Source organism: Phyllostomus discolor, chromosome 2, assembly GCF_004126475.2.
Source record: "Phyllostomus discolor isolate MPI-MPIP mPhyDis1 chromosome 2, mPhyDis1.pri.v3, whole genome shotgun sequence".
NCBI classification, from domain to species: domain Eukaryota; kingdom Metazoa; phylum Chordata; class Mammalia; order Chiroptera; family Phyllostomidae; genus Phyllostomus; species Phyllostomus discolor.
The window spans coordinates 192324816-192351075 of record NC_040904.2 but is presented as its reverse complement, the minus strand read 5'-3'; the positions used below and the strand labels follow the sequence as shown (position 1 = coordinate 192351075).

General features: G+C 35.3%; 2 protein-coding genes across 2 annotated transcripts in view; both read right to left on the bottom strand.

The window, feature by feature from the left end:
* The window catches only part of LOC114513858 (NKG2-A/NKG2-B type II integral membrane protein-like), a 260653-nt gene that overhangs the window by 173030 nt on the left and 61363 nt on the right, over positions 1 to 26260 (bottom strand).
* LOC114513863 (NKG2-A/NKG2-B type II integral membrane protein-like) lies at positions 19035 to 22448 on the bottom strand. The gene is made up of 5 exons (XM_028533219.1): positions 22262 to 22448; positions 21795 to 21890; positions 20462 to 20512; positions 19781 to 19932; positions 19035 to 19112 (listed from the first exon to the last, which is right to left on the bottom strand). Exons 1-5 carry the CDS (start codon positions 22446 to 22448, stop codon positions 19035 to 19037), a joined length of 564 nt encoding a protein of 187 aa, XP_028389020.1.

The following is a 26260-nucleotide window of genomic DNA, read 5'->3' as shown; positions in this document are numbered from 1 at the left end:
CATTCTGAAACTTTGCATTATATTTTTAAGATGCATGTAGTGTATTGTGTCATAGGACTCTTCATTCAGAGAGCAAAATGAGAGTGTTGGATCCTAATCTAACAGAAAGATATATTAGACTTTCATTAAAGATGTATTAAAATCAATTTTCATACTGTCAACAATTTTCAGCAACATTTGTACATTTGATTTAAAATTAACTGCTAAACATTTATGAATCATAGTTTCATTTTTCCTCATACATTAATGAGGGATATTCAGCTATATATATTTTAGTTGTTACCATGTTCACAAATCTACACCTCAAGGTTTTAAATAAGTATCTGGCCATAACTAAATCAATGTAGTTTTCTATTGTTTTTCAGAAATCGGTTTTTTAAAAATTAAGGGATTTAAACTAAGAAAATAAAGGGGAAGATGATGGCATAGGTAAATACAGCTTGCCTCCTCACACAATCATGTAAATATTACAGCTCAATTACAGAAACCCATCACTCAGAATCATCAGAAATCAACTTGAAAGGAAGTCTGACGACTATGGAATTAAAGAAACCACATCCATCCAATTGGTAGGAGGGGTGGAGATGCTGGATGGACTGGTGCCACATCCACATATTGTGGATAAAATTTCAGGAGGGATCTCTCAGGAGCGAGGAATCCCAGACCCACACCAGACCCCCTCCAGCTTAGGGTTCTAGTGTCAGGAAGATAAGTCCCCATAACTTCTGAATGCAAAACCAGAAGGTATTGAGTCACTGGAGGAACTTCTGGAGTCCCAAGCAGTTCCTTTTAGAGAATTCACACATGAACTTACACAAACTCACTCCTTCTGAGCTCCAGCACTGTGGCAACAGCTTGAAAGGCACCAGTGGCATACAGGGAGGGACTGGAATGTCTGGCATCAAGGTGAGAGCTGGGAGTCAGCTTTCTCCCAGACAGAAAGGTGGGCAGAGCCATAGATCCAGGAGGTGGGTGCCACATCTGAGACTCAATTGACTGAGCTAATAATGTTTGCCCAGCCCTAGGGATCACCTGAGGCTCCATTCCACCCAACTTTTAACAATGGCATTTCCATATGAATGGATGGTATCAGCTGGTGCTTCACAACTTCCTAAATCTTTTCAAACAAGCAACAGCTGGCCTCAGTGAATCCCCAGCTTCCCTCTTTTGCCCAGACCATACCTCTTGTCAAGTGATCACAGGCATTGCACTAACATGAGCCAGTTTATATTCACAGCTTGGCTTCACCTGGGAATCTCCAATCCCAGCAGAGCTAATAGCCATCTCAGATTGCTCTATAGCTTAGGCAGGGTGGCCCTGGCACAAGTGGAGGTAGGTGCTGACCTTGACCTGCACCACCCGGGAAACCCCAAGATTTGTGTGCCCAGTGGAAAGCTACAGACCACGTTGGAGCACCACCACCCTGCCTCTGCACAGCTGATCCTCCACAGAGGACAGAGGTTGGTGGCTCATTGTAATAACCAATCATTCCACCTGACTGGTCTGAGTAAATCCATCCTATTGACTTGCAAAAACACCCAATGCTCATCTGCAAGAGAAAGGGTTACTCAGTCCACCTGAAGGGCACACTTTGAGTGCCTAGCTTGGTTGATAGTGGAAGCTGTGCCACTAGACCCTACATGATACCTACTACATTAGACCACACTACCAAGACATGGAGCCAAAATAGCTCTACTTAATGCATAAAAACAAATTGATAGAGGCTACCAAAATGAAGAGATAAAGAAGGCCCAAATGAAAACGCAGATCAAAACCCCAGAAAAATAACCAAACAAAATAGAGATAAGCAATCTGCGAGATGCAGAGTTGAAAAGATTGGTTTTAAGGATGTTTGAGGAACTTAATGAGGACCTCAAAAACATAAAAAGATCCAGTCAGAAATGAAGTATACATAATTGAAATAAAGAGCAACTTACTGGGGAACAACAGTAGAGTGGATGAAGCCAATAATCAAATCAATGATTTGCAACATAAGGAAGCAAAAATAACCACATAGAAGAAAAAAAGAATCCCCCAAAATGAGGATAGTATGAGCTTCCTCTGGGACAACATCAAGAGATCCAACATTCACATCACAGAGGTGCCAGAAGGAGAAGAGAAACAGCAAGCAATGGGAGATCTATTTGAGAAAATAATGAAAGAAAACTTCCCTAATTTGGTGAAGAAAATAGACATGCAAGTCCAGAAAGTGCAGAGTCCCAAACAAGATGGATGCAAAGAAACCTACTCTACAATGCATCATAATTAAAATGCCAAAGGTTAAAGATAAAGAGAGAATCTCAAAAGCAGGGAGAGAAAATCAGTTAGTTACCTGCAGGGGAGTTCCCATAAGACTGTCAGCTTCTTTCTCAAAGAAATTTTGCAGACAAGAAGGGATTGGCAAGAAATATTCAAAGTCATGAAACTCAGGGAGCGACCTACAGACAAGACTGCTTTACTCAGCAAAGCTATCCTTTAGAATTGAAGGGCAGAAAAAGTGCTTCCCAGAAAGAAAAAAATAGAGGTATTCATCATCACCAAACCCTTACTATATGAAGTGCTAAAGGGACTTATTCAAGAAGAAGATAAAAAAGTAGATCAAAACTATGAACAATAAAATGACAATAAATATCTATCTATCAACAACTGAATCTGAAAACCAAACCAAGCAAACAGGAAGAGCCAAGAGGAACACAGACAGAGTTGTGGTTGCTAGATCAGAGGTTGGTGTAGAGAAATGGTAGAAGAAGTAAGAGAATTAAGAACTACAAATTGGTAGTTACAGAATAGCCATGGGGGTGTAAAGTACAGTATAGTAGATGGAGTAGCCAAGGGATAATAGATATAACCCATGTATATGAACATTGGTGGGGGAGTGGCCTGAGAGAGAGGTGACTGGGTAGAGGGAGCCAATGTGGGAAATATTGGGACAACTGTAACTGCATAATCAATAAAATATAATTAAATAAAGGACACTAAAGCTAAAAAATTGTTTTAGGGGGCCCTGCACCATTCTTTAAGCAGATAAGCCCTGAAGGGATCTTTTTTGTGTTTGTGGAATCTAACGGTCCAGGTGTCAGACACTCATTTTTCTGAAGATTACAGTTAGAAATTCTGTAACTAATAAAAAAATCAACTCAAAGAGAACCCTGAAAGATGGAAAGAAGAAGGATAATAACTTGGTACACCAGGGTTAGGGAAAAACAGTGTGAGGGGGTCTCTTATACTCCCACCCACATGAAAGTGACTGAGGCCTGATGCTTCCCAGACCCTACCTAACAACAGGGGGTGGCTGAAGGAAGCCATTCCCCCCTCTGCTCTGCAGAGGGAAGCCTGCCCAGCAACTCCTGGCAGGCCTACAAGGTGATCCATCAGGACACATGCTAAACTGAATTTCCACACAGGACATTTGCTGTCTGGTTTGTAAAAGGGAACTTTTCATGCCTTTGCCTTTCCTTTTCTGTCTCCTGGAGTCCTCAGCCAGATTCAGTCTGAGTAGTCTTCTCATTGGAGATCCATCTCTGCTGTTGAGTAACATCAGGGATAGTGCCTGTGATGACAGTCCTTCAGTGTTAATGTGTGATGTGAACACTCACAGGATCCCTGGGAGAGTCAGTGTAGGCGGAGGGTGAGGGAAGAAACAGCACTCACTTTGCACTGGGCCAATGTGAAGTCTTCTTCTCATTGACTTAGAGATTTAAATGTTTTCCATAGAAAATTGGATAATTCTATGATATTCTATGTTTGACATGATTTTATTGGTTGAAGCAATGAAAAGTAATTAGTGAAAAATAAAGTAGTTTGGAATAATATCTTTATAAAGTCACATTCCACTGACACATTTTAATACTGTTAGAGTAACTGTGAAAATTAAATGCTGCATAAGAAAACAATTACCATTAATTTTAATAAAAAGTCTAAATCCAGTAATGTTTAAAGATTGAGTGTTCTGAAGTTGCAAGAATAGCACTGTTAACATATATGGTAATTAGCTGCAGTAAGTTAATGTAATTTAGTCACAATTATTAGGTGAAAGGACAGAAGAGGTGCTATCAAGTATTTTATTTTGAATAATTGTACAGTTCTGAGAGATCAGTTAAATTTTAATGAAATTTTTATATGTTGAAAATGTAACATGACACACTAAACCTATGCAAATCTCAATAAATAATAAAAGCAATAGAACATGAAAGGAATATTTAACACACTTTGCACCAGTAACTTATAGTGTATTTAATGGTTAAGGTATGAAAACACAAAAACAAATGGTAAATAAATGTGTTGTAGATTATTTATGGAGGAACACTGTTCCTGCAAATGTCCAGAAAAATCCCTTGGCTGTCACATTCTGTGAAGGTAGCTTTAGTGTGTAGTAAAATGCAATAAATCAGATAATATAATTTAACAATTCGGTCTTTGGATGCTGCAGTCAGTGAGATTTGGAATACAGTCTGGCTTTGAAATTCACAATGGACAACCTTTAGTAATTCGTGTCTAGCAACCTAGTTTGCTAACTGAAGTGAGAATGAAAATATGTGACATACAATGCATGTAAAACACTTAATCCTCAATCTGACATTTACGAATGTCCAAAGTTACTTAATTTAATTATTGTAATACAATTGACATGTTATTATTTTTATTTATATCAGTGTAACGATTCCTGCCACAGGAGCCTCTTATCAATGTGGCATCTCTTGTTGCAATGTGTTGTTCAATTTCTAAAAATCATTTAATTGTTTATAATTAAGTTTAATTTACCATTTTACAGAGACTACTAAAACTCGTTTTTTTACTACAAGTCAAACAGCTTTTATTTAACTGAAATGCATTTTTGAAGAAGTATGTTTGACTTCGTAATTTGATGATTTCAATTTAAGAATCTATTTTTATGGTCTGGATTAAATATGAAGTAATACACATATATTATTATAACTTTTAATTACAAAATCCAAAGTTAACTGCTCCTTGTCATCACACTCACAGTTTTTCATTTAAGTTATCCTGATTTTGAAACTGAAATATGCATGTGGTTGCTTCTTAGTAATTTTGCAGGCAAAATTTTGAATTTTTTTCATATTTTACTCTTTACCCCAAAGTATAGAGAAACGAATACCAGTGTTTTCTTTGATTTGACTGTACATTAATTGTACTTCATTTGTATCACATCTAGCATTTGTACTTTCCCTTTAAACAAATCAGGTCAGTAGAGACACAGGAGAGTAGAGACACATACCTCCGGGAGCCAGAAAGCCGTGGATCCTTCACAGGAGACCTGCTGACTCCCGTCTACAAGCAGTGTCTGTGGTCCTCACAGACGGCCCCCTGAACACTGAGAGTGAGGCAAAATTAGAAAAAAGTAGATTTCTCATCACTGTGTCACTTAAAGTTTCAACAGGAAATTCTTATACTTGGGCAATTTGAAGATGGCTTATCTCATCACACACCTCCAGAATACAGGAGACTGTGAGCTTGTTGGGTGTCATTTAGTTTGTGCATTCGTAAGTGCCCCTGAGAAGACACTTGCATATTCCCAAAGATTTCTGGGATGAAAACTTGTCCTCCCTACTCTTAATTCACTTACATCTTAAAATTTCCAAAAACACTGAAAATTTAGGCCTTGTTAAGAGTATCTTAGATGTTGCACACCTACACTAAGAAAATGTTACTAAATACTGGCATTACTTAAATTTATTTATATGCTCACTGTCTCTTAGTTATAAAGGAAAAATATAAAATCATAATTCTATTAGCAATAAGTATGCAATGATATTGTCACTAATATTTTGAGGAATTAATGCATTTTCAACTCAGGATAACTGTCACAAATATTAATGCCCAATCTTATCTCCTCAATTTCTCTACCCTCTTTTTTTAATGGCTGCATTAAGTTTGTTATTTTTATATGAGGAATTTATGTTTCCCCTGATGAAAATAAGTGTCTCTGAAGGAGAAAACATGAAATAACATTGTACTATACTATAATGTAAGATTGAAATATGAAATTGATACTCATTAAATTATTCATTAATTCATCCTAAAATCATAAATAGCTATCTGTATTTTAATAGATATATTCATTGTAAATGACAAAAGCCACCATATAGCTATGTAGGATGAAAAAAAATGTAATTTTTAAAAATTTAACCTAACCAAAATGGGGGAGGGCAGAGACAGTAGTTTTGAAAACACAAGTTAAATGACACACGAATCTCAGAAGAAATAAGACACTAAATCTGAGTCATCTAGTGTGTATCAAATGGAATTATTTTCATCCATCTCATATTGTATCAAGAAAAGAGGAAATATTTATCTATTATTGGTAGTGAGTTATAATGGAAAGTACCATGTGGTCCAGCAATCCCACTTCTGGGTATATATCCAAAGTGACACAATTATTATGAGGAAGAATCTGTATTCCCAGGTTCCTTGAAGCATTATTCACCATAATTAAGGTATGAAAGCAGCCTGTGTGAGTTTACTTGATGAATGGATTTTAAAAAAGTTATACACACACACAATGAATTATTATTCATCCTTGAGAAAAAGAAACTTCTCTCATTTGTGACCAGGATGAACCTGAAGGCATTTTGCTGAGTGAAATAAGTGAGACAAAGAAAGACTAATGCTGTAGGGTATCATTTACAGGTGAAATTTAAAAATAACAAATTCAGAGAACAGTGGATGCCAGGGTCTGGAAATAAGAATTTAATGAGAAGTTGGTAAAAGGTTCAAACTTTCAATAAGATGAAGAAGCCTAAGGATCTAACTTGTCAGGTGGTGGTGACAGTCAATAGCACTGTATTGGGTAATTGAAGTTCACTGAGACATGGATCTGAAATGTTCTTACCAAAGGCGATAAAGGTAAAAAATAAACTGCATATTGTAGAACTTTCAATTGATGTGTAACCCTGCTGCATACAGAAATTCTAAATGATAATTCTACAAATTAGTAGTTACAAAATTGTTATGAGGATGTAAAGGTTAGGAAATATGGTCGACAACATTCAAATAATCACATTAAGCAGGGTGTGGGGAGTAGACTTATTCGGGGATCACTTCACAAGTTATATAAGGGTCTGACCACTATGCTGTGCGCCTGAAACTACTCTACAATGATATTGGAGGTCAACTGTAATTGAAAAATAAAAATTAAAGTAAAATTGCATTTGCAAAATTAAAAAGACATTCTGTAGTATGCTTTGATCTCATTGTATAGGTGCAATTTTTGAAATTCCATGAACAACATCATTACTTATTACCTGTTATATTCTGAAAATAATTGAAGTCAGAAAATCATGGTATGTAATGTATAGTCTTTAAACTATGCAATTCATTAACACAAAAGAACAGAAAAGCCAACACACTTTTCCTAAGGCTATAATATGCTTGAAGGCTATAATATGCTTGTGCATTTGGTTTCAAAAAAGAGGTAGCAGAAGTTTTTCTGTTTGGGGAGGACAAGGCAAAATTATTTAAACTTTTAAGCTTAATTTTTGAGAAATCTGTTTTTTAATTTACTTAACAAATAAAATGAAGACATCTGTTTATATCATCAAAGTTTATTTACATTAGCTTTAGAGAGAGAAACCATCATCTGATTGATGTTTTTACTCTGTAAGCAGTTGCCTTAGCATGTGACTTAGTCCAAGGTGAGTTATCAGGGAAATATCCACTCAAAAGGAAATCATGCAGTCTCAGGTAGCACACATGCTGCTGTTCCTTTTGTAATTATTTTTCTCTGCGTTTCACTCTGTTCCTAAATTGTCAAAATCAATAAATGTTATAGGATAGTGAGAATATGGTCTTATACTCAGAAACAAACAGGCAAAGAATCATCACCATTTGGTCTGATCTCTCCAGTTCTTTTTTAAGATTTTGTTTATTTACTTTTAGAGAGCACAGAGGGGAGGGAGAAAGAGAGGGAAAGAAACATACTGTCTGGTTGCCTCTCACATGCCCCCTACTGAGGACCTGGCCACAATCCAGGCATGTGTCCTGATTAGGAATCAAACCATCCACCATTTAGTTCACAGGGTGCCACTCAATCCACTAAACCACACCAGCCAGGGAATTATCTCTCCACTTCTTCTGTGGTTAGTACAAAAGTATCTTTTAAACAAATTGTGTCATTGCCAGGTGCTGAATGTTAGGAAGGAACTAAGTGTAGCTGGTCATCTTAAGCAGGTAATAAAGCAGACACACTGTAAACTATATGAATTGTAGGATTAAATCTTTAAATGAGATATATTGAACATATGATTTGCCTTCAAATCAAAATAAAATTTTGACAATTTCTGCTTTTAATGTTGTCTGTAGGGGTACCGGTTTCTTTGGGTCTGGCAAATGTGACTCAGCTCTGTAGGGAAAACCTACAGAATCGAAGTGCCCAATAGGAGTCAGACCTTCAAACAAGTTTTCCAGTGGGAATCGGGCCTAGCAAAATGCATACTAACTGTTATGGTTTGCTCTTGCTAAAACTCCATCACCCTGTTCTGAAACAGTAAATGTGTATTGTCTATCTTCAAAGTAATTTCCAAAGCCTGTGTCAGTTTTGCCAAAGATGAAGCTAATCAGCCCACTGCCTTTCCCTTCTGCATGTGTTATTTTCATTTCCTTGATTGTACCTAAAATGTAGACAACAATATTCTACGTAATAGATAATAAATCCTTCTTTGATGTAAAACCTGAGAAAAACAATAAAAGCTTGTCTAGGCAAGGGTCTGGGCACTCTCCTCTTGAGAGAGCAGTCGTGCTGCTCCCTTTTTCTCCACAGGATTGCTGTAGCCTGTGCATTTATTGGCCTCTTCAGTCACAACAGGCAGACTCTGCTGGCCAGAGTATGCCACAGTTGTCCAGTTGCTTCCACAGTCAGTTCCCACCCTGTTGTCCTTGCCTTCATACATGTTCCTTCACCAGACCCGCCTCTTCTTCCCCCATCGCATCTCACTCTCATTTCCCCTGGTCACTGTCACTTTCTTCATTATTTCCATGTCCCTGGTTCTTCTTTTTTTGTTGTTTTGTTGATTAGGTTCCACTTATCAGTGAAATCATAATGTATTTGTCTTTTCCCATCTGGCATATTTCACTTAGTATAATATGTTCCTGTTCCATCCATGCCGTCATGAAGAGTAGGAGTTCCTTTTTCTTTCTGCTGTGTAGTATTCCATTGTGTAAATGTACCACAGTTTTGATCCACTCATGTACTGATGGGCACTTTGTCTGTGTCCAGCTCTTGCCTATTATAAATAGTGCCGCTATGAACATAGGTGTTCATTAGTTCTTTTGAACAGGTGACTCAGGATTCATTCTGTATATTCCTAGAAGTTGAATCAGAGGGTCAAAGGCAGTTCCGTTTTCAGTTTGTAAAAGCCATTAATATTTGAAAAGGGGGCAACAGCATACAATGGAGTAGACAGCCTCATCAATAAATGGTGTTGGGAGAACAGGACTGCTACATGTAAGAAAATGAAACTAGACCACAAACACATACTATATACAACAATAAACTCAAAATGGACAAAAGACAAATATAAGTCATGACACCATAAAAGTCCTAGAGGAAATCAGATGCAGGAGAATTTCAGATATCCCATGTAGCAATACTTTTGACAATATATCTCCTAGTGCAAGGGAAATTAAGTAAAAACAAACACATCAGACTACATCAAACTAGAAAGCTTCTGCATGATGACAGAAACCATCATCAAAATGAAAAGGGAACTGACTTTGTAGGAGAACACATTTTCCAATAATACATCAGACAAGGGTTTGATTTCCAAAGTATATAAATAACTCATATGAATCAAAATCATGAAGACAAACTCTTCAGTTAAAAAATGGACAAAAGAGCTGAATAGATACTTCTCCAAGGAGGACACACAGAGGGCCCATGGACATATGAAAAACAAATGCTCTATATCACTAGCCAGGTGAGAGATCCAAACTAAAACCACATTGAGATGTCAGCTCACAACAGTCTTATGGCCATCAGCAGTAAATCAGCAAACAACAAGTCCTGGTGAGGATGTGGAGAAAAGGGAGCCCTAGTGCACTGGTGGTGGGAATGCAGATTGGTGCACTCACTGTGGAAATCAGTGCAAAATTTCCTTAAAATACACTAAACATGTTCCTTGCATTTTAAAATGTTAAAAATGTTGAAAGACTTGAAATGTCATGGAGACATGGGTTCTCAGTGGATTGTTCCTTCTGATTTTGTGACAGGACATTTCCCCCTCTCTTCTGAGAGCCTTCGCATCAGACTCCCAATGTTTAACAAGCGAATGGTTGCAATTGAGTTTTTAGAAAAACCAAACCAAATACTGTCTCCAGTTAAAATGATACGCAGACAAAAGATTTAGACATTGTTCCTGGCCAGTGTAGCACAGTATATTGAGCAGTAGGTCTCTGAAGCAAAAGGTCATTGGTTCAATTCCCAGTCAGGACACATGCCTGGGTTGCAGGGTCAGATCCTGATAGGGGGTGTGTGAGGCCACCACACATGGATGTTTCTCTCCCTCTGCTTCTCCCCTATTCCCCTCTCTCTAAAAATAAATAAATACAATAAAAAATATTTAGACATAATTTGCTTTTTTTAGTCATTTTCTATGGTTTCATTCCCACACTCCTCCAACCCCTGAATAAATGTCTGCAACAGGTCAAGAATGTGGCTTTATCTAACAGGGCCTCTGCAAGTTCAGATTAATTAAGATAAGGTCATACTAGTATAGGGTGGTCCTTAATTAATACATATGATATCCTATAAAAAGAGGGACATTTGGACACAGAGACAGACACACAGGATGAGGACAATGAGGTGACAGAGGCAGAGAATGGAGTAAGATGTCTGGAAGCCATGGGATGCAAAGCACTGAGAGCTCCACCCAATAGTAAGAGAAATGCATGGTCCAGAGTCTCCCCTGGATCTTCACAGAGAGGACAGTCCTGTTGACCCCTTGTTTTCAGAGGTTAACCCTCCAACTGTGACAGATGAAATACTGTTGGTGCAAGCCAGAAAACATTAAAATACATGAGTAGAGGACACATGGGCAGGGACAATGGGGAGGGAATAGACCAAGTGGGTGGGCAGGGGAGGGGAGGGAAATGGGGAAAATGTTGGGACAACTGCAATTGAACAATGATAAAAATAAACATAATAAAAATAAAACATATCATGTTCAGAGGTACAAGTGTTGCATGAAAACATTTCAAACAAAGTTAGAGTAACTGGGAATGCCATCTAGGAGAAAACTGCAAAATCATTGGTTCCACTGGAAACATAATATTCAGATGCAGACATGAAGTTGGTATAAAATCAGCAATCTTGATAAATTTGATGCTAATCATCACAGTATACAAGCGATATGGTCTCAAGTACATTCTGTATGCTCGCACCTTGTCATTTATTTCTCTTTTTGTTATTTACACTGAACATCTGTGAGGGCACAGCATTTCAGACAGACTCTGCAATCTCTGTGATGCTGCTGTCAGACTCACTTTATGTCAGAAAAGCAGCTGTTGAGATGAATGGGGCTTTAACCATATACACAAAAGTCACCATTTTCCCAAGACCATCCCAAACAGTCTGAACACTTTTATTTTTGAATATTGGCTTTGATCAACTAATTTCCTATTCAGAGTTATTCTCCTAATCATTTCATTTGGTGATTTCTCCTCATAACTTTAATTATTTTTATTTGTTTGCCTATATTGCCATGAAGTAGTTTAAGTTTGAGAAATTATTTCTATCATTAAATGATGACTTTATTGATGTGTAAATTAATTATGTTAAACACAAAGACACATACCTGGCAGTATTGAAGTGATGTGAGAACCAATGTGGCTCTGCAGTGCAAGTAGATATGTTATATTCTGAGTCTGGAACTTCCATAACTCCCACAGGGGTCATAACTGCTGGAACACTACTCTCATCTGCACATGTTCCTATGGCTGTTATTGTAGATTACATTATTTTTCTGTGAATCTACATTTCTTCTCTCTTACCACTATGAGAAGAGTATACTTTGCAGAAAATTAACAAGTTGGCCATGTGACTGGTTTGGTTAATATAATGTTTGTGAAAATAACAGTTTATGAGTTCAGAGCAGAGGCATTAAGTAGCACATTTCAGCTAGCTCTGTGGAGAGTGGCTAATCCCTGCTCTGAGAAGGTCACATATAGGCAGCCCACTGGTCAGAGAGTAAAAGATATAAAAAAAATCTGAACCAAATCTGTGGTCTGGAGCTAAGCCCATACATGCTCAGCCTATATCACCTGAAAGCCAACCAAACCACACATGGGTCACTGAGAAAAACTGAGTAAGATTAATGTTTGCTTGCAAATGCCAATACAACTGGGTTGTTTGTAACACAATGTCAGTTATTAGATACAACTCAATGCACATATCACATGAAGTTAATTTGGAATAGTCACATATTATATACATATGAACATAATGAATAAATATAGAGAACATAAAGAAGATATATTTAAACAGATGAATGTATAGGAATTATTAATTCATTTTGCACAAGATAAACAAATATAGGATCTCTCCCATTTGTAACTGAATTATAGCGAAACTACCACTTAATGATGTCAAATTATTAAATTTCTTCCCACATTCTGTCAATAACTAATGTTTAATTCACATGGACATGTTATCTTTTTTAATTCTTATATTCTTATTTTTAACATTGTGTTTTTTCTATCAATGTAGGTTTCTAAGCATAGTAATTAAGAATGTCAAAAAGAATAGACAAAGAATTTAATAAAACAAGATACCTTCAAAAATAACTAAAATCCAGTAGAGGAAAACAAAACAGATATATAAGAGATATCAAAGGACACTAATTATTGCCAAATGAAACTACCAGTCTCTACAAAAAAAAAATGACTACAATAATTGATAATGATGCACTAAATGGATTCAGAAGATATTTGTGTTGGTTTTGTTGTCCAAGCAAGTATAGTCCCATGGCTTTTGTTACAGAAATCTTGGTTTTGTTGCACAGTAACAGTGAGTGCCAATTAGAAATTAATTCTCTCTGCTCCAAATCTATACATATTTCCCTTTCTGAGATAATGGCACCAGATCCTACAACCTCTTCTCCAGTCAGCTCACTTGAAGTTTTGTCAATGAAGGACACTTGGAGAAAGGGCTCCTCTTCCTGGTTTCATGCTGTTTTCTCTCCTTTAGCCCCAGTGCTGTGGCTGACATCTGCATGCACGCAGGAAGTTCTTGTGGTATCCACCCTCCAGCAAGTTTCTGGGACTAGTCACAACCAGAGTTCCCCTTATCCAGCCTGGGCCTGCTGACACTTTGTCAGAGAGGTCATCCTACTCACCAGTCACACTGTGAGATCCATTCTCACCCACATCAGCCTACAAACTGGGACCTGCTCTCTCCTAGACCCATTCAGTGAACCTGTCTGCCATGGAGTTTTCTGTAGTGACATGAGTCTGAAACCCATTGATGAAGAGATGTTTTTGGTCTTATATGATTCTTCCTTTTGGTAATCTTCTTTGATTAGCCCTTTGGTACATTTTATAATTTTCTTCAACCACTGTCTGTAGTCTACCCTCCTAAAATACTTAATAATTCTTTAAATCATCCCTGGTTTCTCTGTCCTGACTCCACTGCCTTACAAACCTTTGATATCCTAATATGTTCAGTCCTCATTTTCAACATTCAAAGGCTGGTGAAAATTATATTGAAGTTGTGTCTACAATTACTCATGTTATTTTAGACTTAGCAGTAACTGTGCTTGATATGAAAATTCATAATTTATACTTGGTATATTTCAATTAATAAGAAAATTTTTAAATGTTTAATATGCACCTGGATATATACTTTTAAAGGTTAACATAAATACAGATATCAAAACAATTGTATAATAACAAGGATGAAGCATCAGATAAAGTATGGACTTTAAGTGACTATGATGTGTCAGTACAGACTCATTCTCAGTAACAAACATCCCTCTCTGCTAAGTGATGCTGGTAACGGGGATCCTTTGCATGCAGGACTACATGGGAAATGTCAGTACCTTCCTTTCATTTTTGTAGTGAAACTAAAACTGATCTCAAAATAATTCTTAAAACTTAGTTTTACAAAAATAATTGCAGCATTCCTGAAAAAACTAGAGTTGTGCTCTTTTAGGGATGGTGACAGTAACATGATACCAAAGTTAAGTGAGCTAATGTGACTGGTGCTTACAAATATATGTTTTGTTTCCTAGACAGGACTCAGAATAGAAGTTGTGTGTTTGATAATTCCAACATACACAATTCTTGTCCAACTCTGAGGTTTTTGCAAATCTGAAATGCAGAGATAATAAAAAATTAATCTGAAGATATATAACTTAATATTTAAATAAGCAAATATTTACAGTAATATTTACACAGTAAATCTGAATATTTCTTAAAACATTTCTAAAAAACATTTAAGTATTTCTTCACATAGTTCTTTACCCATTGCCATTTGTTTCTAACATTAATTCCTGATTTGAAAGCATGAGGGAATAATATATAGGCATTCTAAAGAAACTTACAGTTCGGAAGAGAGAGTTGTGCCAATTGTCCACACCCAAGAATTAGTATTATTTCCCTGGGACAGTCCAGTCCATAGATACATTTCAAAAATGTTCAAAAAATTCTATGAGGAAACAAAATTTGTGAGAAATTAAGTAAAATTAACTTGTATTTATAAAAACAAAAAAGGTTGGCTCCCAGTTAGAGGGGGAGGTGACAGCTAAGTAAACTGCACAGCCCACCAACATCTGATGACATTAGTGAATAAGCAATAAATCACATCCTGTCACCCAGGAATTCTTGGTCACCCCACCCAGCTGGCTGAGCATATCCAACAACCAAAGATCACATGACCTTGTGTGAAAAAATTAAAGACCCTTAATCAATGTGGAACACCTCAAGATTCACCTGATTTGAGGCAACAGCTGCAGCAGAACCAACAATATTCTGAACAACTGGCCAAAGAAACAAGTAAGTCCATGAAACAGTCCATATCTCCTCCTACCACCCTCAGTGAACAGTGTGAAAGGAAAACACAGGTTACTTCTCAGTGGCTAAATTCACAACATCACTGATCAACTCTCCAAAGGCGAGCAGCTGAGAAAGGGAAAGAGTGTTTGGCATGAGTGGGGAGCCAGTGCCAGAGCATCTGGTGGAACTCCTGAGGAGAGCTCAAAGAAAGGAATCTTGTGTTCTGGAAAAGCAAAACTCACCCGCAAGGTCAGGTGCAGGATGAAGGAATTACAGAAGTTGACCTCCAACTTATTTCATGAAAGAGTCTTTTCTTAGACAACTGTAAGCTGATATTATGGATATTACATACCTTTCAAGAGTCTGGGAATGATAATTCATGATCAAAGAGCTGTGATGGCATTGAGCCAAAGTTGGAAATGCAGGGGTGGACGTGCAAGAAGCCAACCAGCAACCATCAAGGGCGGCAGAATATCAGAAAGAGAACCCTTCATGTTGCTATAAGATACACAAGACTTTTAAGAAAACTACAAATCTACAACTGCGCTACAATGGGAGAATAAAACAAAAGTGTAAACCTTTATATTTTATTTTATTTATATATTAATGATTCAATTTATTTATTTTTAGAGAGAGAGGAAGAGAGGGAGAAAGAAAGGGAAACATCAATTGGTTGCCTCTCCTATTCTGGATCCCGGACTCATTCGGCAACACAGGCTCCTGTCCTGACTGGGAATTGAACCAGTGACATTTCCCTTTATGTAATGATGTCCAACCTACTTACCAACCTACCCACCCCAGTCAGGGCAGCTTACATTTTAAATGACTGTATTATAATTCTTTTACCTTTGGTTTTATTCCTATGTTGAGAATTTGAATGCAGGTTTTGTTAATATTAAACAATGAGAATGATTTTGTACACTAATAAATTGGCCATATAAAAGTGTGACAATGATATTTTCAGAGAACTTATTTTCAAAAGCAACTTTAAAAAATATGTTTTTCTTTACTGTTCACATTCAATTTTTTTTTTTTGGACCTATGTATGCCTTGAAAGGTAATCACCCCAATGGATCTGGGGCCCATCTGACACCATGCATAATTCTTAGAATATTCTTGACTATATTCTCCATGTTGAGCTTTGCAATGTTGTAACTGGTTTTATAAGTGGAAATTTACAAAAGAACTTTTTGATAAAAGCTTCAAAATGTATAAGCTATTAAGCTACTCTTAATTTTCATACATAAGTAACCATTTTTCACCATTCTTTATTTAAAATAAAAGATGTATGTCAATTAACTCACTTTTCTTTTTAAATCAATGTTATTGTTTTTTTATTCATTACTTTATTTCTATTTATATGAGAGAGAGAGAGAGAGAACAATCAGTTAGTCTACTTAGGGTGGCATTCCTTGGGAGCTTCTTGTGTTTGCATGATGGGGCATCAACCAGCAATCGGCCTGTATTCTGATGATGCTCTAACCAGCAGACCTACTGGAACTGAGCCTATATCAGTGTTGTTTTAACATTCCAATCAGAATAGAGAAAGAGAATTATATAGGTTATAGTTTGTATTTTATACTGTTCTTATATACCAGTTTGAAAAAAGCAATGTTATATATGGCAATCTATGAGACTTCAAATGGAATTAAATAAAATATTAAGTAACTAAATTGTATATTTGCAACATAAATAAAGATGCTTTTAAAAATGAAAAGCCAAATACAGTTATTTTTCTAGGTTAGAGTGACACAATTTATAATATACTTTTATATGTTGGACACATTAAGAAAATGCACTAGCATAATTAGGTGAAGGGACAGATATAACAATTTCATACCTCTGAAATTTGAGCAAAGAATAAAAATAACATGAGCATTTATTATTGGAAAAAGCAGCTAGAGATGCCAGTAAAAATAGAGTAAATTTGTAGTCTTCATGTCTAAGACTGCCCCTGAATCTCCATCTCAGTTCCTGAGTAAGAAGTTAATTCTTACTGTTTGGGGAATGCTGAAACATCACTGGTGTTGCCACAGGGGAAGTCTGATTACCTTGGAACTAGTGGTTAAACTGCCCACTCCTTTTCCAGGTCAAAGTGCTGAATTCACTAGGTTAAAAGTGAGGAAGACCATCCTTTTTCTGATCTGTGTTAGCACAGTGCCAACTATAAACAGGAAGGTACTCAATATGAGATCACAGTACAAGAGGTGATATTAACTTTCTATACCTACTTGGTTGGTGGGAAAAAAATATTTGCACCGTGTAGAAGAAACAAAGATAATGTGGTAAAAAATAGGTCAAAGTATATTCAAGAACTGATTTTAAAATTGTGAGTACTCCCTTACAAACACACACACAGGCAAGTACATGAAGTAGCAGAGGGTGGAGCCATAGTGGCTTGAGGTGTTTGAATAAATTTTTAAAAATCGTTGGTTGTCAAGTAAGCTGTGCAGGCCCAAGAGGAATTCCAGTAATTGAGCCTAAAAATAAAATAATGAGAAGAATTTTATTTTTTTATTTTATAAGGTTTTGTTTTTAACATTTTTTAATTTTAATTGTTGCTCGAGTACAGTGTTGTTTTTTAAGATTTTATTTATTTATTTTTAGAAAGGGAAGCGGGGGAGATAGAGAGAGAGAGAAACATCAATATGTGGTTGCTGGGGTTCATGGCCTGCAACCCAGGCATGTACCCTGACTGGGAATGGAACCTGTGATACTTTAGTTCTCAGCCCATGCTCAATCCACTGAGCTACACCAGCCAGGACCACAGTGTTTTTTTAAAAACTGAGTAAGCACACTTCAAAAGAGATGATTCTACAGTAAAAGTTTACTGAAGTTACAAAAATATAAATCAAATAAGCATGTAGGAGGATTCATGTTTATTATAATATATTATTGAAAACGTAGACTTAACTAAATTTTAAACCATGCAAAGAAGCTAAAAAATATCTTCCATACTCAGGGGTATAAATCAGTCATACAAAATAACTTTCACTGGGATAAGATGATGGAATTTTTATACAAATATTTAATACTAGTTATTACAAATATATATATACACAAAATATATTTTTAAAACTATGGTCAAGTAACTCTATGGAAATGTGATGGCAGTGACAGAACAATTAATAAAATAAAAACTCTATGAATGAATTAAATAAAATTATCAGTTGAAAAATTACTATCTACAATACAAAATTCAATGCATTTACATAAATGTTGAGATATAGAAGAAAGAATTCATGAAATAAAGGTGGAGTGATAGAAATAATTAATTCCTGAAGGTAGAGAGAAAGAGATAGAAAAACTAATGGAGCCTCAGAGACCTTCACAGAACTTTATAAGTAACATGGACTTAGGTGTAATTATTGCCCATGAACAAAAAGAAAGAGAAAAGAAGAGAGAAAAACAATTTTTGAGACACAATGAATGATCATCTTCTTAAATTTTATGTTAAAATATATAGACTCGTGTATAAAGTTCTTTATGTGGAAAAAAATCATTTGCTATAAATTATGCTGTATCAACTAGGTAATGATGTAGAAAAGTGTGAACTTGGCCTCTACACACAGCATCATAAATACAGTATCAAAAAAATATAAATTCTCAAAGTATTTAAACCTAAAACTAAAAGTTCATCAATAAAGAAAAAAGATAAACCATAAAGAGTAATTCAGTAGATTATTTTCATGAACTTTGGCCAACTTGTGAAATTGTCCAAAATAACCACCAACATCCAAAACGAGATATTGGACTATGGTAAGTTTGAAATCCTGGTCATTAAAAAACTCCAATATGAGGAGAAAAATGTAATTAACTGTCAAGAAAGACATTTTCATCTCACAAATTCAAAAAGGAGTCATATCCAAAATATGACTACTTCTAAGAACAAAAATTATAGGTAACATACAGGAGAAATGGTCAAGAGACATGAATGGGCACTTCTCATTCTCACAGTACAGAAATCCATAATGAATGGTGCTCTGAGAGATGTGTTCAATTGATCAGTATGAGGAAAATAACTATTACAGTCATAATGATGCTTTTGTATAATGATCAGAACTGATGGCAGTCAAATTTCTGGCAGTACTAAGCTTTGGATTATGAAACTATTGGATATAATGTGTATTATTACAACAAAGTAAAAATAGAAATAATTTACATACACATATATTTTTGATCCTGCAATTTCAATCTGATGCAAAACGGCAATACATTTCAATTATACACAAATACCATTACAACTATACTTACAAATTATGCAGCTAATCATTTTATATGTTATATGTATTATTGTGTATCAATTATTTTAAATAAATACACAAGAATTTTTATGAAATAATTATTCTTAACAACCACATATTAAAACCATCTCTATTCTGAGTACAATAGATTAAAGAATGCCTGATATACACAATCCAACAGTGAAAATTAACAAACTTCAGGTACATTCAAAAATGTGGATTAATTGAAAACTATCATGAGTGAATTAATGGAGACATGTAAAATACATAATGAATAATTCTCATTACATAAAATTCAAAATTAAGAAAGATAATTTGTGATACAAAATCTCAGAATAGTGCTTAAGTGAGGAGACAGGAGAAGTTGTGAAAGAGTGCACAGGAGCGGGCTGTCAGCACATATTTCATGGCCAATTTCAGTCTATAACATGCATTCTTTATAATAAATTACAGATATATACAAAAGTATGAATGAATTCTATAGAAATATAAAAGAAAATACTCTTTGAAAGAAAGAGCATTAAAAATCTTACCATTTCTTCTTCATTATCTATATAGAGCAGGCTAGAATTCCTAGAAGCACAGGCCAGCAAACTCTCATTCCATGTTTTTCCTTCAGTGCTGATGTAATAGCAGTTGTTGGAGTACATTAACCACTCTGGTGGGCATCGACCACAATGATATTCTGAGGAAAGATTAGGTATTGTTATCCAAGAAAAATATGAATTTTAAAATGAAAATTAATTTCAGTATTTGCACAGGTAGAGACAAATTAGTGCACAGTATATGTATATACCCTCACAGACTGGCATATATAAAGCATAGTACACTCATACACACTCATACACACTCACAGAGAAGTGAGTTCTCTGTGATTCCCTCATTCCCTAATTTATGTGCCCATATTAAGCAAACACACAGACAAAAATATCCACTTTCTAATGTCCTGAATGTCAATGAATGAAACCACATTTTTAGAAACCAAAATTATCTTTCAACCATTTGGCAACAATGAGTATGATAAATTAAATGAATATTTCTTCATATTTTTGCTTAAGAAATATACTCTTCTATAGTCATTACTTATGTATATTTATGCCTGGTATTATAGTTTATATCCCCCCCACCAAAAAAATAAAACCTATACATTTTGATGGTGTTAGAGACAAGGTAGGAACTGTATTGATAACAGAACACAGAAAATAATTAGGTACCTTTCTGGTTCCCTGTAGTCTGGTTCCCTGCCTCGTTCCTTGTCTGGCTTGCTGTTAAAATAATATATAATTTATATTATGTACAAGAAAGAAGAATTATTCTGCACCAGGGTTACATTAGCTAAAAAAGAAGTAATTATTATAAAAAAGTAATGGTGATCTACATAAATCATAACACTTTGTTTCTTACTTTGAAATGTGGTATATTGTCTAGGATTAAAATGACCTGGAATAAAATTGATTTTGCCAGGAAAAATTAATGAAGCTATGATAACTTGGGAGAAATTATTTCAAAAGCCTTGACAACCAAAGTTCACCAACTCTTACAGTATTTGGATTAATCAATATGAAGACTTTATTTGTATTTCTCAATAAGGTGTCCTAAAGCATGCCTTGAATTATAACACAAGAATGTATATGGATATGTGGGATATATATGTGTGTGTATATATATATATATATATATATATATACAAATTTCTTTTTTTGAAATTTTAATTTATTATTTATTTATTTACTGTTGTTCAAGTACAATTGTGTTCATTTTTACTCCATCTCAGTCTCCCACCCGACCCACCCCCACCGCTTACCCTCCAACTTACTGCCTTTGGCTTTGTCCAAGTTTCCTTTATACCTGTTTGTGATGGGCCTTCCCTATCCTTCCCCCAATTATGGGCCTTCCCCCCATTATCCTTCTCCCCAATGCCATCTGGTTATTCTCAGTTTGTTCTTTAATTCAGTTTTCCTGGTTATATTTTGCTTGCTTGTTTGTTTTGTTGATTAAGTCCACTTATAGGTGAAATCAAATGGTATTTATCTTTCATGTCTTGGCTTATTTCACTTAGCATAATGCTCTCCAGATCCACCCATGCTGTCAAGAAGGGTAGGCCTCCTTCTTTATCTCTGCTGTACAGTATTCCATTGTGTAAATGTACCATAGTTTTTTGATACACTCATTTACTGGTGCATATTTAGGTTGCTTCCAGCACTTGGCTATTGTAAATTGTGCAGCTATGAATATTTAGGAAAATATATTTGCCAATGTTACCTCAGACAAAGGTTTGATCTCCAAAGTATATAAAGAACTCACATGACTCCACTCCAGGATGACACACAACCCAATTAAAAAATGGGCAACAGACTTAAATAAAGTACTTTTTAAAATAATGCAGATATTTATACCTTGGACAAGTTCAGAATAACAATTTTGTGCTTAGTCTAAAGGCATACTTTAAAATACTTTATGAGAGTTCTATAGTATTATGCAGTGTTTGGAGGCACTAATAAACATAAAAGTGAAGAGCTTCACATAATCTTAAAATAATTTACTTACAGTGAATAACAGCTGTGATTACCACAGTGGTCATCAGGACAAGACAGATGACTCCTATGATCCCAGCAATGAGCTTCTCTGGAGGTGGCAAACATGCTGCAGGGAAGGAAATGGAAACACTGAGAAAGGAAGGATGGAGACAATTGTTTGGACAGTTTACACACAGACAATCATGTACATAAACTTGGACACCAAACCGGTATCTACCGCCATAATCTTCCTCTCAGAATGTCTCAGTGAATTTTCACTAAATATAATGCTCTACAAGTCAAAGACTACAACTTACAACAATGTCTGAATAAAATTTGTCCTCAGCTTTCATATCAATACACCATAATCCAACTTCAACTTCTGATCCTTAAGATGAAAAATATATGTGAGCTCATTCCCTTCTCTTTCCCACACATCTGCACCCAGCTGCACACCCTAGAACAGTTATACATTCAACAGTCTGTTGAATGTGTTACCTTTGCAGTGGTCATTCTTGTCACTCCCTTGAAGACCCTGAGAAGCATTTTGAAGATTTAATTCTGCATAGGTTAGTTCCTGCTCAGTTCCTGGAATGGAGCCCTTCGTGCCTTTAGAGGCTTTTTGCTGTCTCTTTGAACCCTTATGAAGATTCAGTTCTGTGTAGGTCACTCTTTGGTCACTCATCTCTGCAGCTGAGTGGTGTCTGAGACTGTGCTCTACAACATGTGTGTTTATGAGTAAGTGACACACACACTGAAGAGATCCCTCAGAGAGACACTGGGCGGGTAGAGGCTGAGCATCGGGCTCATTTCCCAGTTAAGAACCTGATGTGCTTATAGATTGCTTACATCTTTAAACAAGTGCCTCATTGTAGATACAATATTTAAGATATTCTATATTTGACTATATATTATTTGAGCAGTAAAAAAACTGTATGTTAGTGATAAAATGATTTCATAAATAACAACATCCTTATTTATTTAAAGTCAGAGTCCATGGAAATATTTTAACACCATTAGAATGGTAGTATTGAAAATAAAATGTTGTATTAGAAAAAAAGACACAATATTTATCGTAAATTGGAAGTTAAAATATGATTAAAGACTGAGTGCCCTCAAGGTGGAGCACTAATCGTGTTGGCATATATAATAATTTTCTGAACTAAATTTTTATTTGGTGACATACATTTATTCATTAAAGTAGATGCGTTGTTATCAAATGAGCTTTGATTTTGAATGATAAATCATTACAAATAAAAATATTTCGTGTGTTAAAAAATCTTACTAAATCACTAAATTTATTCAAGACCTAAAAAATATTGACAACAAAATAACAGTGAAATTTTCAAAATACTTATGTTACACAAGAAATTGGCAATAGAGTTAAGGGCAAATAAAAAAGCGTAAAATGTAAAATAAATGTATGTAAATCACTTATATTAGAACACTGTTGTTCCAAACTTCCAGGCAGTTCCCATGCATGTTAAAGTCAAGGCACCTTTAGTGGTGTGAGCCACAGTAATGAAAAAAATACTGTAATTTAATAATTCAGTCAATGGGCTCTGTGGCCAGTGAGTTCTAGAATTAATTCTGGCTTTGAAATGTGCAATGTATGACCTTTACAAAGCTACTGAGTGGCTAGCAACTTAGTTTACTAATAAAAAGTGGGAATAAAATATGTAGATATAATACATGTAAAACATTTAATATTTCAACTTTTTAAGCTCTGAATATTTTAGTTACCCTAATTATAATTTGAAAACATTTTTTATGTTATTTCTGATTCATACCAGTTCAAGGCTGTAGCTTAATTCATTAGGCAAAGTGTCTATCAGTGTGGTACCCTCTCTAGCAAAGGTTGCTCAATTTTAAAAAGTTTTTTGATTGTTTAAAAGTAAGCTTCAATTAGAATTTTATAAGAGTACTCCATCCTGATTTTTATTGAAAGCCAATGCATTTATTTAATCTAATTAAGTGTATAAAATACTATGTTTAACCTGCATAATTAATATAATTTTTTAAAAAAATCTCTTTTTCAAGGTTGAACTAAATATAAAATAATATATAATTGTATTGATTTTGAATATAAAATAAAAAATAGCCGTTCCTTTTCATAATTCTTATAGGATTTTTACTTTAAATAGTTTTGATTAACAGGCTCAATTATTCTTGTGTATATAAACTTGAGCAATTCTCCACAGGCAAGAATTTAAATAGCTCAAGATATCCTCCAACATATTTTATATTTCATTCTTGATTTTTCACTGTAAATTTTTAAAATAAAATACCAATGCTCTCTTTGATTTGGTTGTATATTAATTGTACCTCACTTGTATCACATCTTGCATTCTAATTTCCCTCTCCATGAGATGGGCTAAGACACAGGCACATACATACCTTCTGAAGGCCAGAAAGTCCTGCATCCTTTAGTGGGAGACCAGCTAACTCTTGTAAACAAACAATCTATCATCTTCACAGACTGACCTGTGAAGGCTCAGAGTGCAGCATGAGTGGAACTAGCAGATTTCTCATTAATGTGTCATTTAATGTTTGAATAGGAAATTCTTACACTGGGGCTATTTTGAAGAGTGTGTATTTCATCACACACCTCCAGAATCTAGGAGACTTTGGGCTGGCAGTGTGCCAATCATGTTGTTCATTGGCATATGTATCTGGAAATTGTTTTCTTACTCTGAAAGGTATTAGGGGACAAAGACTGGACCAATTATGCTGTGAACTTCCATCTTCATCACAGACTCAGAAATCTTAGGCCTGGTTAAGAATATCTTGTATGTTTAAATTTTACTCCTAGACAGGGTTATTTAATTTTGATAGTACATATTTCTCTTCCTTATATTCTCATTATGGCATTTCTATCATAATGGAAACAATTTTAAAATTGTAATTCCATAAACAATAGATATTTGGTGATACTTGTCAGCAATAGTCTGAAAAATTACTACATTTTCACCTTTATGGCAATTATCACAATCACTAATCCCATACTTTTTTCTCAATTTCTTGCCTTAGTTCTTAAAATTTCTTCATTCATTTTATTGTTATTAACTGTTACTTAGATTTCCCTTGGTAAAGATAATATCTCTGTGCAGGATAAAACATTAAACAATATTGAACTGTATCACCATGGCAGAGATTAAATTATTATATAACTACTAATTACATTTTTGTTGATTCATTTTCAAAGTACTAGTAATTGTCTCTAATTTTTCTTTTTTATTTAATTGTTATTCAAGTACAGTTTTCTGCTTTTTACTCCCATCCCTGCCAACCCCCTCAGCCCTCTCCATCTCCTTCTCATTCCTAACCCCCCTAGTTTTTATTCATGTGTCCTTTATACTTGTTCCTGTAAACTGTCCCCCTTTTCCCCTGAAATTCTCTCCCTCTCCTCTCTGGTCACTGTCAGCCTGTTCTCTATTTCAGTGTCTTTGGTTATATTTTGCTTGTTTGTTTATTTTGTTGTTTAGGTTCTTGTTAAAAGGTGAGATGATATGGTATTTCTCTTTCACTGCCTGGCTTATTTCACTTAGCATAATGCTTTCCAGCTCCATCCATGCTGTTGCAAAGGGTAGGAGCTCTTTCCTTCTTTCTGCTGCATAGAATTCCATTATGCAAATGTGCCATAGTTTTTTGATCCATTTATTTACTGATGGACATCTAGGTTGCTTCTAACACTTGGCTATTGTAAATTGTGCTGCTGCGAACATTAGGGTGCATAGGTTCTTTTGGATTGGTGTTTCAGGTTTCTTAGGATAAAATACTAGCAGTGGAAATGCTGGGTCAAAAGACAGTTCTATTTTTAGTTTTCTGAGGAAATTCCATACAGTTTTCCATAGTGGTTGTACCAGTCTGCAAACTCACCAACAGTGCACTAGGGTGCCCGTTTCTCCACAACCTCTCCAACACTCGTTGTTTGTTGATTTGTTTATGATGGTCATTCTGACTGGTGTGAAGTGGTAACTCACTGTGATTTTAATTTTTATCTCTCTGATAGCTAGTGATATTGATGAGTCATTACCCAACAACAACTTGAAGTTTAAAAATGAAAATTAGCATATATAATTGCACAAGTATAAACACATATATACATAACATATCTATGTATCCTCATAGTCTGGTATAAATAATGCAAAACACACTCACACACACACAACCAGAAAAGTCAGCTGCTCACCCCCTAATTTATGCAAACACACACACACAAATAGCCACTCTGTACATGTCCAAGAGTCAATGAATGAAACCACTCTTTAAGAATAGTAAAATTACTTATTTTGTCATATTATAACAGTGGGAAGTTTGAGCCAAATGGCAATAATGGGTTTGGAGATTTTAAAGGAATATTTCTTTAGATAGTTGCGTAAGAAAAAACACCCTTCCTTAGATGTTATTTATGAATAGTTATAGCCCATTGTATAAGTCATGTTCCCCCCCAAATTTTTCATTTTTGCCTAGTCTAAGATAGAGACAAAAATATAA